At 40.6% G+C, this 17,856-nt stretch overlaps 1 protein-coding gene across 1 annotated transcript in view; it reads right to left on the minus strand.

Annotated features, from left to right (window-relative positions):
• Positions 1-3,863: 3,863 nt before the first annotated feature.
• Positions 3,864-17,856, minus strand: part of acox3 (acyl-CoA oxidase 3, pristanoyl) — a 41,315-nt gene continuing 27,322 nt past the window's right edge. The window contains exons 11-19 of the mRNA XM_070992707.1: positions 17,664-17,786; positions 17,454-17,574; positions 17,245-17,367; positions 16,653-16,766; positions 15,378-15,493; positions 14,156-14,330; positions 13,998-14,065; positions 13,381-13,467; positions 3,864-6,742 (exon numbers count right to left, since the gene is read on the minus strand). Coding sequence (XP_070848808.1) covers positions 6,623-6,742; positions 13,381-13,467; positions 13,998-14,065; positions 14,156-14,330; positions 15,378-15,493; positions 16,653-16,766; positions 17,245-17,367; positions 17,454-17,574; positions 17,664-17,786 — 1,047 coding nt within the window. The 3' untranslated portion in view covers positions 3,864-6,622. The remainder of the gene's footprint in view (positions 6,743-13,380; positions 13,468-13,997; positions 14,066-14,155; positions 14,331-15,377; positions 15,494-16,652; positions 16,767-17,244; positions 17,368-17,453; positions 17,575-17,663; positions 17,787-17,856) is intronic.

Consider the following 17,856-nt stretch of genomic DNA (forward strand, 5'->3'; position numbering starts at 1 on the left):
CCAGGTGGGCGTAGACACGGTTGAGCAGGTAGATGATGCCGTCCTCAACTCCAAGTCTGGGCTGATAGGTGAACTGGAGGGGGTCCAAGAGTGGCTTGATCATGGGCCGGAGCTGTTCCAGGACGAGTCTCTCCAGGGTCTTCATAATGTGGGAGGTCAGTGCCACAGGTCTGTAGTCCTTTGAGGCCCTGGGCCGTGATGTCTTTGGCACAGGAACGAGGCACAACGTCGTCCACAGCATGGGGACCCTCTGGAGACTTAGGCTCATGTTGAAGACATGGTGAACACAGCTGGGGGGCACAGGCTTTGAGTGGTTGATAGTGGTTATCCAGGACAGGCAGCAGAGGAGTCAGAGGGGGGATGAGCCAGGCCTGAAGTGTCAAATCTATTAAAAAACAGATTCAGTTCATTGGCCCTGTCAACACTGCCTTCAACTCTTTTGCTATTCGTCCTGAAGCCAGTGATGGTCCTCATTCTCTCTGGATATATTATATCATCAAATGTTTTGCTGAATGCAATTGATTGCCCTGTTTATTTTGCACTATTGACTAAACTTAACTTTTGAAGGTGAGGTGTTCACAAGCTAATCAACCATCACCTGTGGTCAAAATTAGTCATGGGTACAAGTGCCTGAATTTAGCATCCATTATGTCTGGCTTACTCTTAGGGACAGGGTGAGGATCTCAGCTTAGAGTTGTTCCAGTGCTGCTTCACAGTGTCCGGACACCAATTCAGGTGTTGAGGCATCTGATCAGATTCATCCAGGACACATCCCTATAGAGGTATTCTGGGCTTCTATTATTAGATCTAAACAAAAAAAAACAAAAAACACTGGAGGTGTTTTTCCCATATGGACCCAGAGCGAGCCGGAGGATGTGGTAGGACATCCAGAAGGAGAGCTGCTGTTCCTTCACACTGGTTCCTTCCTTCATATTCCATCTGTCTGAGGGACATCTCCGGATACCATTGGATGAATAAACAATGGACATGTCCAAAAGTCTATTTTTGTTGTTTCCCTAGCAGTGAAGAGTGTCCCTGTTTCCATGAGTAAATGTCCTTTAATTTGAGATGACATTATACGTTTGTTTCTAAAAACACAGTTTCAAACACTGACAAGAACTTCAATATGGGGAAAGCAGACATGGGTGTCTGTTTTAAAAGCAACTTGGTATGCAGATAATCTAAGATATATTTTATCAAAACCAATCATTCAAAATTGAAATTCCAGTAGACGGTCATAACTAAAACTGTGTGTGTGTGTGTGTGTGTGTGTGTGTGTGTGTGTGTGTGTGTGTGTGTGTGTGTGTGTGTGTGTGTGTGTGTGCTGGGGGAAGGGGAAGGGGAAGGGGAAGGGGAAGGGGAAGGGGAGAATTCTGGCTGAGACAACACATTAAATAATCTTATATGAACCACAGTGTTGGCTGTGGCTCTCTTCACTTATTGCTTCACAATGTAAAGTGAGTCAAGATCCATTCATCATACTGGTATTGTGGTTTATAGATTTATTGGAGAGCTGGCAGAAAGACAGGCCTGGATTTAAAGATGACAAATCCTAGTTGTTGAATTTTTAAACATTTATTTTTTTTATCTTTATGATTTACAACCTAAAAGGAGGCAGAGGGAAATGAGAAGCTGACTATTCATGTCCCCATCCCTGAGGGCTCTCTTCTTCCTATTCAGCAGCTCCTTCAGGTCACTGGTGATCCAGGGCTTGTTACTAGGATAGTACAGTGTCTGAGGGTATGATGTTATCAACACAGGCGTTAATGTACTTTGGTATGCAGTCAGTCATCGAGTTGATGTCATCCCCGTGGGGCTCATAGAGTACATCCCAGTCTGTGGCCTCACTCCTGCAGTGATTTTATTGTCATGATTCAGTGACTTTAAGACACAACACTTGTTCTCACATATGAGCCCTGATATTCGGTTGTAAATCATAAAGATTAAAAAAAGTAAATGTTTTAAAGTTCATCAACCAGGAATTGTCATCTTGAAATCCAGGTCTGTCTTTCTGCTATCCCTCCAAAAAATCTATAAACCACAGAATGATGACAAGATGTTAAGACACTTTGTATTGTGAAGCAATAAATGATTTGTTGCCACAGCCACAGCCAACAATGTGATTCATATCATCTTTAGTGTTTTGTCTCAGCCATTATCCTCACCCCTGACGCCCCCTTCACATTTGTCAACATGCCCATTACTTTTCCCCATCCTTTATCATCCTTTCTGATTCCCCCTTCTGTCTACATCTGTTTTCCCTCCTCTCTTACTGCAAGCAACATCTTAATTTTGTCAACTGCCACAAGCCAATCTGTAATTTAGCTTAGACCAAGACCAAGCCATGCTAGCAGCTCTGTGAAGCTGTACTTAGGTGCAGCAATGCTAATGTCACCATGCTCATATGCTCACAATGACACTGCTAACGTGCTGATGTTTAGCAGGTAATGTTTAGCTTATTAGCTTGTCATGACACACTTTTGATTGTGTTCGACTTGGTCTCTGCAGCTGCTTGCATTAAAGTCAAGGCACTAATACTTGAGTGGCTACTGCCAGGACACCCACCTACACAAATTCATAGGCTAATCAGCCTTCTTGTTCACAAATCCGCCATTAAAATGACCACTTCTCTGTTCTCCCTTACTAACGGAAAGAGTAATTGTTCAAGTCAGGTGAAAAATCGTGTTTTAAGTGAGTACTTACTCAAGACAGTACCACTAGCACAAATTGGGAAATAGTTGTCAGTAATGGAAGTTGTGAGCACATAAAAATGACTGGGCTGAAACAACTGCTATGGTCCCACAACAGTGTACAGATCATATATGTGTCTTAAAAGAAACAATTACAAAATTAGTTGTATTAATAAAATGAATTTAATTTGTATTATTATTTCAAGAAACTTTGTTCTTTGTAAGCATCATACAATACTTCACTTCACTTTACAGTGCAATACAATCTTCTTATTCATTACAATGTCACATCCCATAAGATCGCTCTCAGTTTGTACACGTTAATGACAACTACTCTGTGCTTGCTGAAGTCAGCTATGGAGTTCTGGGGGTTCTGTGCTTGGACCAATTCTATTCACCTTATATATTCTTCCTTTGTGGAAGATTATCAGGAAACGCTCAATAAATTTTCATTGCTATGCAGATGATACCCAGCTATACTTATCAATGAAGCCAGAAGACATCAGTTAACTAGTCTTCAGGACATAAAGACCTGGATGACCTGCAATTTTCTGATGCTAAACTCAGACAAAACTGAAGTTATAGTACTAGGACCTAAACACCTTAGAAACTCACTTTCTGATGATATAGCAGTTATGGATGGCATTGCACTGGACTGCAGCACCACTGTAAAGAATTTGGAGATATCTTTGATCAGGACATGTTATTTCACGCCTCACAAATTTCAAGGATTTTCCCTTTTTGACCAATGTAACATTGCAAAAATGAGGCACATCCTGTCTCAAAACAATGCAGAAAAACTAGTCCATGCATTCGTAACTTCCAGGTTGGATTATTGCAATTCTTTACTATCAGGCTGCCCAAATTTGTTGCTGAATATTTTCCAGTCGCTGCAGAATGCATCCCGAAGCTCACGGTATTCTTTCAGTCTCACACGGATGACAGCGTAGGAAGCGGCCCATCTAACCCATGAGCATCGGGGGGGGGGACGAGTCAGACGGCGCTTTTAGCAGTGACCCGGGTCTCTGGGGAAATGACTTTGACCGGCCCAAAGTACGCGCTTACTGGGCAAAAATGGGACCGACAGCTTGTCAAAATAAAAGCGCTGATATGTCTGCATCAGAGCACGCATATAAACAAAAGAGATGTTTTTTTGTTTTTTTTTTTCAAAAACATATTTCAGCCGCAAACAGAGTAACGGCGAGTGTGTAAATAGAGAATGGCTACGTTACTCACCATAAGCAGGGAGTGTATTTTGTTTCGGACCAGAAGAAAGCACTTCTAAAAAGGACAGTGCAGTGTTTATTGATAGCCTCTCCAGGTTTTCAGTTGTGGCTGTGCATTGTTTGAAAAGTAATGATGATTAAGCTATTATTTAGTGACATTTAGGCTATGCTCTGTCCATGGTGCTGTGTGTGTGTTGGGGGGGGGGGGCGAGTTTGTGTTTACAGGTACATGGGTTCACAGGGTTTGTAGTTTGATCTGTTGCTGCTATTATTATTTATTCATTCATTATTATATTCATTATCATTCATTACGTTCATGTTATTGATATGTCAATAAAACTAAATAAAAAAAAACTCGGTGACCTAAATATTATTTTCTATGAGACTCGGTAAATTTGGAGGACGGGACAAGGCCTACAAAACTTCTCAGCCCAGGGGCCTAACAGTAGGTTAAGGCGGCCCTGGCTGTAGGATGTGTTCTGACAAAAACAAGAAAGAGAGATCATATTTCTCCAATATTAGCCACTCTGCACTGGCTCCCTGTAAAATTTAGAATAGAATTTAAAATCCTCCCACGGATAGTGGCTGAATCTGCGGATTACAGCTACGTCTCCTGCCTTGGCCCTGCCTGACATTCACTGCAACTGCTACTACTATTATTACATCCACTGTCACTGTTACTGTGATTGCATTTCTGTCTGTCTCTCTCACCCAACTGGTCGAGGCAGATGGCTGTCCACCCAGAGCCTGGTTCTTCCTGAGGTTTCTGCCTGTTAAAAGGAAGTTTTTTCCTTGCCACTGTTTCCGAGTGCTCGCTCATGGGGGAATCGTTGGGCCTCTATAGATAGTTTGGTCTGTACCAGTTCTATATGGAAAGTGTCTGTTGTGATTTGTCGCTATACAAATAAAATTGCATTGATTTGAATTGCATTAATTTCCATCAACTTAAAATTACATCTAAAAAATACACTTAGATATGCATCAAATTTTGAGGTATTTATTGTAAGACATTTCCATTGGCTCAAACAAAAGTTAATGAGATTTTTTCAAGAAGTCACCACATAAAGCCCATGGTTGTATCTAAGTATCTGAAAACCTGTGGAAAAGATTTTGAAAATATTTGTAATTGTAGAAAATGTCAAAACAAGGTTTTCACCAATTGCTTTGTATCAACACTGAATGCAGGCAATTTGAGAAAGAAATGCTATTGAAAACAATCAAATCAAGATAATTTGTGTTACAAGTCCAGTTTTTTTGTGTGCCATGTATGTAAACACGTGTGACTTAAGTGTTACAAGTGTTACATTTTTAAAACCACAAATCTTTCCTACACCATCATGAAACAGAAGTGAGATCATACAGATAAGCAATAAATAACCACAGGCTTTGAAATAATCTCTTATCATTTAAAAATCTCAAAATATACCTTCAAGATCATTTGTTTGTTGACACTGCAAATTGTGTTACCAGTGTTACCAGTGAACACTGGTTGGCATTTACTTATAGTGTTAGTTGGTATGGCCATAAAGATGATTTTAAAATGTAAGTGAAACATAACTCCGCTGTAATTCTACTTTAAAATAGCATTAAAGCTGTGAGTGTAACAAAAAAGTGACACGGTTATGATTCACATACATAATTCACACAATCGGGGTTTGTATGCTATAGAACAAAGGATAGTGACTGTTGGTAGTTAAATTGCTGTGACACACAAATATATCATCAATACACTTACATTATTTGAGGGAAGAAAAGGGGTATCTGAGGATATCCTGGAAATGCTCTCTTGGTCTCCAAGCCTCTGAATGGTTGTGCTACTGTTCATGACTGACTAACAGTTGAGCGTAGACACGGCGCAGAGCTGGGAGGTGATTTTTGGTGTAGAGGTCATAATTGAAAACGCACATTACATGATGACGACTGGCCCAAAAAAACTTTTTGCCCATTTTTGCCCAAAAACAGCCAAGCCTTACAGAAGAAATGGCTGTTTCACAAAAACTGCATCAGTAAATTACAAAAAGACTTTTTTGGGGCATGTGCCCGACTTGTGACTGAGAGTACGTTTGAATGAATGGGGAACCATTTGAAACATGGTATGCAGTTTTCTTCATACATGTATGCTGGTAACTGTAGCCTAAGGCCAGACTGTTATGTTAGCTGTGGTGGTGAAGCATAAGGATCACATCATTTAAATGGGACAATGTCATTTGCAAGTAATTTTTAAGCAGCTCAAAAGCTGTTCTACTAGCTAATGAGTTTATCAGCTACAGCTGCAAACTGTTAGCAACTCACCTTTCTCTGGCGTAAGTTTGTTTAGTAGGGTAATCAAGACAAATGAACTGTTGAGAGTTGGTGTTTAAGGTGTTTTGTTGTTGTGTCACTGCCACTTCCTGACATTCACTCCATCAGTGTAACTATGTGTCAGGGATCAAGGGTTCTTGAGTAAATGCACACTTCTTCAGAGTGTACCAAATTTGGAGAATTTTAAGCATTTTAGGGTTTTTGGTTTTAACCCAGGACTTTGTCCAAAACCACTCATTTACTATTCCCTTCATAATAAACTCTTGACAGGGTGCATATAAGATTTTGGCACTCAGACACTCAGAATTATCTTCATTTTGTGCCGTAATTGACACAAATTTTAAACCTAAAGTTTGGACACTCCAAACACATGTCCAGGGTTGTGGCTCAAAACATGTCTAGGGTCTAGAGTTTTGGACGGAGGGATCCAACCACAGGCTTGTCTGAGCAGAACTCTTTCCACCAGGATGGCCGCTCGAGCACCTGGCTGCCCTGCATCACTGTTGACCACAAGTTCTTGTAAAGCTGCGTGAAAGAGACACAAAGAGATGAGTCAGAGAAGGTGTTTTTGAGTGCTCACTGTTAAGAAAAAGGTCCTGATTCGTATCCAATCTTCTGTTTCTTGTGACCTATTACACTTTCAATATCCCTGCTAATAAAAAACTTTCTGCTAAAATACTGGAACCATATCCTAAAGCACCTTTCCGTTGTGATGCCAGTAGATGTAGATGGAGATCCAGGACACTGCCCTTGACCTGAGCCACAGCTACAGAGTCAGATATACACACAACACAACACAGCACAACACCCCCCCAAGACCATGCATAAGTTATTCACTGCCATGTACATGTAAATCCTCTACAGTTGGCAGTTTTAATTGCACTGTTTTTTGTTTTTTTTTGTTCGTTTGTTTTTCAGATGTGTGTGAGGTATTTCTGAGTATATTCCTAGCACTTTCGCAGTGAGTGTTTTGTATGGCATGAAGAGGCTGGAAAGACACACCTGTTTCAGTACAATATGTTATGTTACATCGCAAGCTTTATAACATCCGATACATTTTATTTCCAGGCGTAAATAAATGTGTCCAAGATATGCTTTGCTGTTTTAGAGTTAACACTTTTCCTATCGTGAAACACTATTAACGTTAGCTAGGAAGTAGCTGAATGGCAATGTTAGCTGTTGGCTGAATGGTAATGTTAGCTGTTATCGTCGCCTACTGAGCACTGTGTCAGAGGGAAATGGCCACCATGTGAATATGGGCAATTTATAGTGGTCAACCAGATACCTAGGGCTTCAGTGTCCAGTCCAAGGGGATAACAACAGTACAAATTAATATTGTCGAATACTAGAAGAAAAGGGGATTGAACTTGTGACCTTTTCGTTATGCTGTGGGTGGACACTTTCTTCATGCCATGATTTGATTTGAAAGCATTTCCCTCCTGAATAATCTGAGTTATTATCACTTCCTGTCTAACAAGACATCAAAAACCTGCATTCAAACTCACTGATGGATCTGCACAAACCACAATTAGAGGCAAAGCTATCATCTTGAACACACTATAAACACATTTCTGCCCATCCAAAGGTCATATCTCTTCCTGGTTTCAGACAAACAGCCCAAACACATGTGATTCATTATGGCTCGGAACCTCACTATGTATTTGTATGTGACCGCAGCTGAGAGGGAGTGATTCACAGCAGGATGTGTTGCTGAGAAATGTGGCTGAGTAATTCTGACTTCACACTGTTTGTCTTATCTGATTATTTGGTGTTGTTAAATTTACAGGAAGGGGGATGAGAAGGATGTGACACGTGACCATGGTCAGGAGCTGACTAAACTCTGTGTTTGTGTGTATAGTGCCTCCATTGTGCTTCCAGACTGCATGGGAGCAACTACTTGCACATGTATACCACAGGAAATATACGCTCTCTAACCATCCATCCCTCCATCCATCTATAAGTACCAATCAGGGCTGACATTAGGCAAGAGATGGGTTACACTGTGGACAGTTTGCCTGTTCACCACGATTATCATAAATTATGTAAACACTAATAATAAATAATTTTTGTTGAGTGGTTGTGGATAATGGCATCACTGTCTGTGTTAGCTGAGGAGTAAACAGAAATTTGAGTACAGAAATGCTAAAGAATTGTTTGAGGTCATTTAGAAACAGTGTCTTCAGTACATAGTTTGTCTACCAGAGATCAATGACAAGTTGATTTTTCTATTGTAAAATGTCAGGCTCAAGATATGTATCTTGATCACTATTCTTAAATAACCTTAGAAGGGATCCCTATCAAATACGTTTGTTATGTATTTAGAGTGGCATGTGAAACTTTCGGTACCAGTGGTCAAAATTTCTGTTACTGTGGATAGCTACTCAAGTAAATGATGACCTGACCTGACAGCATGAAGTTACAGATCGAACCAAACTAAGTTTGGAGACCCTGCATGGTCAGTATTTGTTAACACCTCCTTTAGCAAGTATCACAGCTTGTAAAGGCTTTTTGTAACCAGCGAAGATAATTTCAGTTCTGTGGTGCAAACCTTCAGCTTATACCTGTTGAGGTCGTCCATTGTGGATTTTCAGTTGTGTTTAGGATTCTGTAGAAGCCATCCTGGGAGTTATCTTTGACCAAGACATGTCCTTTCACTCCCATGTAAAACAAATTTCAAGGACTGCCTTTTTTCACCTACGTAATATCACAAAAATCAGGCATATTTTGTCTCAAAATGATGCAGAAAAACTAGTCCATGCATTCGTAACTACCAGACTGGATTATTGCAATTCCTTACTATCAGGCTGCCCAAATTCGTTGCTGAATATTCTCCAGTTGCTCCAGAACGCTGCAGCACGTGTTCTGACAAAAACCAGGAAGAGAGATCATATTTCTCCAATACTAGCCACTTTGCACTGGCTCCCTGTAAAGTTTAGAAAAGAATTTAAAATTCTCCTCCTTACTTACAAAGCCATAAATGGCCAGGCACCTTCTCATCTCAAAGAGCTCATAGTACCTTATGGCCCCACTCGAACACTGCGTTCCCAGAATGCAGGTCTACTTATGGTTCCTAAAGTCTCAAAAAGCAGAACAGGAGTCAGAGCATTTAGCTATCAAGCTCCTCTCCTGTGGAACCATCTTCCAGTCTTTGTCCGGGAGGCAGACACTGTCTCTACATTTAAGAGTAGGCTTAAAACTTTCCTTTTTGATAAAGCTTATAGTTAGGGCTGGATCAGGCTGGTCCTGGACCAGCCCCTAGTTATGCTGCTATAGGATTAGACTGTCAGGGGACCTTCAAAGATACACCGAGCTCCTCTGTCCTTCTGTCCCTCTCCATCTGCACGCTTTCATGTCCAACCATGGCGTGTTACTAACTTAGCTCCTTCCCCGGAGTCTCTGTGCTTGGTCATCTTGCAGGTTCCACAGTGGCTGAATCTGGATTGTGGATTTCAGCTGCGTCTCCTGCCTTGGTCCTACCTGATATCCACTGCAACTGCTACTACTGTTATTATATCCACTGTCATTGTTACTGTGATTGCATGTCTGTCTCTCTGTCTCTCTCTGCCTCTCTCTCTGACTGCATTTCTGTCTGTCTGTCTCTCTCTGCCTCTCTCTCTCTCTCTCTCTCTCTCTGACTGCATTTCTGTCTGTCTGTCTGTCTGTCTGTCTGTCTGTCTGTCTGTCTGTCTGTCTGTCTGTCTGTCTCACTCTCCCTCTCTTGCTCTTCCTCTCTAACCCAACCGGTCGAGGCAGATGGCTGCCCACCCAGAGTCTGGTTCTGCCCGAGGTTTCTGCCTGTTAAAAGGAAGTTTTTCCTCGCCACTGTCGCCAAGTGCTTGCTCATGGGGGAATTGTTGGTTCTCTGCAGACAAAAGAGCTTGGTCTGTACCAGCTCTATATGGAAAGTGTCCTGAGACAACTTCTGTTGTGATTTGGTGCTATACAAATAAAATTGAATTGAACTGAATTGAATTGAATTGAATCCTATTTACATCTTCCACTTACAGATGGTGTGATGTTTGCTTCACGAATTTGCTGGTATTTAATCCATGCTTTCCTTTTCCAGTGAAATGTTTCCTGTGCCACTGGCTGCAACACAATCTCAAAGCATGATGGATCCACCCTTGTGCTCAACAGATGGAAAGGTACAGTTGGAGAGTCTTAGGCAAGGCGGTGAGGCAGACCCTCCCAAGTGACTCTTGCAACCACAGACTACCACATCGACCCAGGACGATGGACAAGTACTGCTCTAAAAGAGTTTGTTTTGACTGCCCAAAAACCACATCCATGAAACCAGCCAAAAGACAGCCTTTCTTCTGGAGTTCACCAGAGAGCCATTGAACATCGTCCTTAGGGTCAGCAATCTTTTTATTAGCTTTCTTTCAAAAATGTGTAAATAGACACTCATTACTGTATTTCTCTCCAGCCCTTTGGAAAACAAACTGCCTTCTGTTGCAGCTAAATATTTAAAATTTTGACTCATCAGTTCAGAGCACCTGCTGCCATTTTTCTGCACCCCAGTTCCTATGTTTTTGTGCATAGCTGAGTTGCTTGGCCTTGTTTACATGTCAGAGGTATGGCTTTTTGTCTGCAACTCTTGCAAGAAGACCACTTCTGGCCAGACTTCTCCAACCAGTAAATGGGTGTACATGGGTCCCACTGGTTTCCACCAGTTCTGAGCTGATTGCACTGCTGGACATCTTCCAATTTTGAAGGAAAATAAGCTTGATGTGTTTTTCATCTGTTGTCTCAAGTTTCCTTGGCTGGCCACTACATTCCTCAACGATGCCCGTTTCTTTGTGCTTCTTCAAAAGAGCTTGAACAGCAAACCTTGAAACTCTATTTTGCTTTGAAATCTTTGTTTAGGAGAGACCTTCGTGATGCAGTATAACTACCTTGTGTCTTGTTGCTATGCTCAGTCTTGCCATGATGTATGACCTTTGACAACCGTCTTCCACAACCTCACCTTAGTATCAGAGTTTGACTGTTCCTCACCCAGTTTTAAGCCTCCTACACAGCTGTTTCTGTTTCAGTTTTCCTTCCTGACAAAACTTTGTCTTAATTGGGGCGATGGAGTCAATAAGATTCATAACTTTGGAACTGAAACTATTTACAAGGTCATCAGTTGAAGCTGAGGGCAGTGTTGGTGATGGTGTAAAAGACTGAGTGAAGACTGCACAGGTGTTATCATTAATATAACACTTTTTGATTACCTCTGTTCCACTTTTGTTAAGAATAGCAGGTGTGGCCATTTTACATGACACACAGTGATGATCAGAAAATCATCATCATTATCATAAATTATGTAAACACTAATAATAAATAATTTTTGTTGAGTGGTTGTGGATAATGGCATCACTGTCTGTGTTAGCTGAGGAGTAAACAGAAATTTGAGTACAGAAATGCTAAAGAATTGTTTGAGGTCATTTAGAAACAGTGTCTTCAGTACATAGTTTGTCTACCAGAGATCAATGACAAGTTGATTTTTCTATTGTAAAATGTCAGGCTCAAGATATGTATCTTGATCACTATTCTTAAATAACCTTAGAAGGGATCCCTATCAAATACGTTTGTTATGTATTTAGAGTGGCATGTGAAACTTTCGGTACCAGTGGTCAAAATTTCTGTTACTGTGGATAAAACATAAAATCAAGCTTGTGCTTGATGATAAAGTCATTGATTAAGAATGATTTGCCTGCCAAAGACCTAACATTTAAAAGAGCAAACTTAAATGTGCTAAAAAAGTCCAACATCCCCATGTTTTAGAACATACTTTGGCTGACATGGAATACATGTTCCATGTTACATAAATACATAGGTACATTAGGTAAGTAATTAAGCCTATAACTTTGCCTATGCAATCTTTTATGGGGTTCAGGTAATTTAATAAGAACAGTTTTGAAACATTTTGAGGAGGGAATGATGCTTTCTCCTATGTCATTTATCTGAGAAATTTGTTGCACTCATCAACTGAAGAAATGCACTTAATGTACACAATATTTGCAGTTATTAATATGTCAAGTTATTGAAAATGCTGCAAGCAAAATGTCAGATCCATTCAATGTAAACCTTCCCAAACTACTTCTGTACTGGTACTGCTGTGGCTACTTAGTAGTAAGAAGTACCAATAATAATTTTACTACTTGTATTGGTAATCTACACTGTTGTGTGAGGTGTTTTTCTATGCTTTCTTTAGGTTACTTTTTACAGTATTTAAATTTAATACATTATGTTAAAACCTTTGGGTTGATGGAAGAAAGGTCCCATCTTTGTTATTCTTTGTAAAAGCACTAGTCCCACTTTCTATACCAATTTAAAACAAGCCATAGATAAATTAAGTAGAAGAGAGACGAATACGGTTTTCTTATTTGCAGATGATATACTGTATTATTGATAACAATCCTGTTTACTCGATTCCCTCTCTCATGGAAACTGTTAGTGTTTTTCAAGATCTCAGGGTATAGGAAAAACTGACATAAATTAGAAGCATTACCAAAGTCAGCTATTTGCACCTCAGACATGTTCATACCTTTTAAATAAACTAATTAAAAAAAGCCCCCAGAAGAAACAGGAAACTTGAATCTTAAGTTGCCTGGTCATGCATTTTCCTCATAGTTCTGCCCACTAGTCATCTGTCATCTTTTTACAGTTGCTGGTTTGTTGTTCAGCTATGATTTCCTCATTGATATATATCCACAACAGAACCAACTTAGCTAATGTACATAAATGATTTCTCTCCATCATCTTGGTTTATGGTCATAGATAGGTGGTCAGCTACATTTTTCATCTTGTTGAATGTTGGTAATGAACATTAGTAGATCCTAGACCATAATAACTTCTGGCATTTTTGTTTACCTTGTATCATTTAACTTCACTTTAAACTTTAAAACTTGCTGAAAGAAATAAAGGTTTGCCTGGCATGCTTTGGTGTAATCCCACTAACTGTCCCCCACATGGCAGCCATAGTTTTGGCTATGACCTCATTCTAACTGGGTCATTATTCAATATGTTGCAGGAGTGATGTCAACCGATTGGCCACTGTTTAATGGTTACTCATAGAGAAAAAGTGATTTCTTTGAGTATTTAGCTGGTTGGCAAAGATTTGAAGATACAAAAACGTCTTTACTGAGGTGCAATTATGCTTCAGGTGTTCACATCTTTACCTGTCCATCAGCATTGCCAATTGCAGAGTTGAGAATGAAATCAGGAGGTGCAAAAACATCTACCAATGCTACTGCATCATCTTTCAGCTGGAGGAGAGACACAGAGACAGAGCAGATAAGGTTGATCTTAAAGTCAGGTGGAGGAGCAGCACCTACCAGAGTCATAATTTCCTCATTCAGCCTTATGAAGATAGAAAGTAAGGAAGGGAGCTAATAACAGTAAACACTATAAAATGCAGTGTAACTAACTAATACAGAGGATGGTGTGTTATATTGCATTATCCATACTGCAAATATAAAATACATACGCAAATATAAATTGAGATGCAGTCTTGTTTAATCATTAGTGTGACTCAAGTCTGACTTGGGTCCAAGTGGTATGACTCAGGCCCACAGCTCTGTTTAATTGGGTCAGTAGAGGGCTGTGATTCACGTGGTGTGGTGATTGCGAAAATTCTGGTTCACATCTGTCAAGTGTAATGTAACTAAATCACATGTTTACAATGCCTTCCAGTCCGTCTACTTAAAACAAAATATAACTGGTGTGAGTTGCGCAAATCAAGAGCAACACAAAGAGCGAGACAGACAGAGAGACACAAAGACAGATGGTCCTGTACCTGGGAGCAAAGAATGAGAATGGCTGTTTGGACCAACTCTGCAGGCTTCTGTCCACTCAAGTAATTACCTGTACAGGAACAAAGTGTGTTACAAATATCAATACAGTGGAATTGGTTATCTACATTTATGCACCCAGTATACAGATGATGGTACATACCCTGGTACAGTGTGGCCATGTGGCTGCTGAGGCTCCACAGCCCATACAGGGCACACAGCTTGCTTAGTACAGGTCTGAGACCAGGTGGTGTGTCCTGATCAGTAGTCAGCTTATGAAATCTCTGGAGGCAGTTGTATTCAATGTAGGCCATAGCCAGGGAACGGCAATAGTAAACCTAAACACACGAGCATGCACATACACACACATACGCACGCACACAAACACAAGCAGACACACACCTTTTACTTCTGCTATAAACTCAGGTGTAAAAGCAAAGCAGTACAACATGATGGCACTCTTGTCATAGTTAAAATCTAATCATGTGTATGTCATAGGTGGTACTCATTGAATATCAACTGAGACTTCACATTAAATAATATTTTTTTAATTCTTAAAGGATGTCATTTTTATCTTTCTGTGTATCAGTCTGTGTCCAACGCAGTGATATCTCTGGTCCATTGTACATAACAAAGACTAGAAGAAGGACAAAACTGCCACACTAGCTTAATCAAAAGTGAAACTGGAGTTTCCAGATTTTATTCAAAATAAAATGCCCCTGAGGCTGCCAATGTAGCATATCAACAATTTTTTAATGCCTCCACCCTATCCAGCACACTGATTTTATGAAGAGCTGAACATGTTTACTTTACAGAAAAGGAATCTGATACAGCTAAATAGCCAACTAGATAAACCCAAACCTTGCAGAAACATATTGTCTTCTGTCTTACTGCTTCAAATGCAAAATCTTGACTAACTGTTGAACTGGTATCAAAGGGATCAAAGGGCTGCTCTCTCAGCTTCCTCTCCTCTCTGCTGCCTGTGCTTTCAGGGTCATTATGCTCAGACGATTGGCTGGTAACAGCAATATGCATGACTTAAATAGTATAGGTGACAGCCTGTACTACTGTCAGACATAGCAGCTTGGTGATAAGATGGTGGCATTGCTTGCTTTGTGGCTCTTGGTGGCAGTGCAGTGTATTACCATTGTATTATACCGCCTGAAAGAATTTAAATGACTTGCTACAAGAGTTTGTTTTTTCAGCTTGAGCTGTGGGCATAGCTGAGAGTATTCATGAAGGGACCCAAAAGGCCACTGTGTCTATGCAAGGGTGTGTGTGTGTGTGTGTGTGTGTGTGTGTGTGTGTGTGTGTGTGTGTGTGTGTGTGTGTGTGTGTGTGTGTGTGTGTGTGTGTGTGTGTGTGTATGCGTGCGTGCGTCTTACCTGGATGTTGTTCCGGGCCTCAAACTCATCCTTTCCCGAGGCCCTCTGCTGTTCTAGCCTCTTCTGGCTCTCCTTCAGCAGGAAGCACACCAGCCACTTATAGGCTGCCACAGGCACTGATTTTGTATCACAGAAAGGTTACAGATTTTCTGCACCAGACGCATGCAGTTTATTTATCAAACAGGAGCACCAGGCAGGACTTAAAGTTTCTACGTCAATTTTGTATTTAAGGGAGGATTACACAAAGGGAGAAATGTTAACAGAGGTTGATTATATTTTCCACTAGACTAAAGATTTGGTTATTATCAATGGTCAGGTTGGTATGGAAAACTAAATTTGAGAGGCAAAAATGGTAGAAGATTGGATTTACACGAGCCACAAGGTTGGTTGTGGTGGGAAAAAGAAACCTGATTTCATCTTTACTCTACAGAAGTCCTAACAGACACAGCATGACCACACAATGAAAATATCCAGAAAGTTACACTGTATCAGGGAAGTATAAATAAACTGGTAAAAATACCATATACTGTATAATGACAAATCTATTCTTAGAAAGTAAAAAATAAAGAAACAATTTGCACTAAACACAGTATCAGAGTATTTTGTAATAGCTTTTTGTTCATCAAATTCAATGTGAACCTGAAGATCAATGAACTGGGAAATCACTACAGATACTGTTTCTTTAGACATTCAAAATAGGTATGTGAAATACCTCTCACAGTGCAAAAAGAAGAACTGCATCCATTTCTTTTACAGCATTACAGTACTGGAAATAATCCCTGCATGTCTGTCTCTCTGTCTCTGTCTCTCTCTGTCTCTCTCTCTCTCTCTCTGACTGCTTTTCTCTCTGACTGCTTTTCTGTCTGTCTGTCTGTCTGTCTGTCTGTCTGTCTGTCTGTCTGTCTGTCTGTCTGTCTGTCTGTCTGTCTCCCTCTCCCTCTCTTGCTCTTCCTCTCTCACCCAACCGGTCGAGGCAGATGGCCGCCCACCCAGAGTCTGGTTCTGCTCGAGGTTTCTGCCTGTTAATAGGAAGTTTTTCCTCGCCACTGTCGCCAAGTGCTTGCTCATGGGGGAATTGTTGGTTTCTTTGTAGATAAAAGAGCTTGGTCTGTACCAGCTCTATATGGAAAGTGTCCTGAGACAACTTCTGTTGTGATTTGGCGCTATACAAATAAAATTGAATTGAATTGAATTAATTCTAGTTTTAACATGCAAAAAGTTTGGAAACAGCATATGGAATGAATCCAAATCTGACAAGCTCAAATATTGGAATACCTGCGGAGTCCATACACTGGTCCACCGTTGTTGCTGTAAATTTGCTTCCTAGGAGCTTGCCGCAATCATCTAGGAAATCCACAGTGTGAAGAGGAGACTCAATCTGCACACCATCTGAAACCAGAAAACAATAGCAACCAAAACTCAATCAAATTTGCCCATGACAGTCAATAAGAGCACAAAACCCACACGGCCTTAATATTTTAAAAATATCAAACATATATTTGAAATTACTTGTAGATTATTAATGCAGGCTGAAGGGCTTAAGTGAATTTGAGTAGCACAGCTAAGTTCAACTGCACACTTTGCAAAAGAGATGGTGAATGGTTATGATGCAATGGTGTCACGTACGGGATCAGACACCATACAAGCTTGGCTACTTAGTGATACTTGGCAAGCTACTGTGGTTAGCAAGCTAACTGCTCTAATGCTAGCAGGCTCAAAACTAAGCACTAGCAACTACACGTCAATCAACAATGAGCGATATGATCAGCAATCGGCACAATCCATGTGCAGAACTCAGTTATCACCATCACCTACAACTGACACCAATAAAACCTTGTAATAATCAATCAGTGCATAGGGGAATGACCATGATGTTTAGCATGGAGCCAGCTGAGCAGGTAGTTGCTGGTCTGTTGCAGCAAGACATTGTTGTCTCCTTCATATGTGCAGTTTGGATCATTGTCATTACGCAGATCACCCAGCCGGTTCACTGAAAGATAAACAAAAAGTAAGCTAGATAGGTCTCTGAGTGTGTACTTGTGTGTGTGTATGAGTATCTATATGTTTGACACTGACTGGCCAGGTATCCATGTCCACCGCAGGCCTCCCTACATTCCTGGATTCCCCTCTGAGCAGTCCATGAGCCCAGTGGTTTACTGGCACAGCCTATGGCATGAATTTCTCTGCCCATCTCTGCCTGGAAAATGCATACAGCAGATATATAAGACTATAGTTCATACAGCATGATAACTCTAGATATGGACACATGCCCTCATGTTTACTGACTTGTCTGTCACTCTTGTCCTTCATCATCTGTCCAATCTGGAACTCAACAAAGTTCATGAAGATGGATTTGGAGAAGTGTTCAAGGGCATAAGCTGCTGCCAGGTACGGGATCAGACGCCATTGCTGAAACAACATGCAACATATCGAATGAATTTTTGTAAACATTTACAGCCATGCTTAAAATGAGAGACAT

The sequence above is a fragment of the Chaetodon trifascialis genome, chromosome 23, assembly GCF_039877785.1.
Source record: "Chaetodon trifascialis isolate fChaTrf1 chromosome 23, fChaTrf1.hap1, whole genome shotgun sequence".
Taxonomy (NCBI): Eukaryota; Metazoa; Chordata; class Actinopteri; order Chaetodontiformes; family Chaetodontidae; genus Chaetodon; species Chaetodon trifascialis.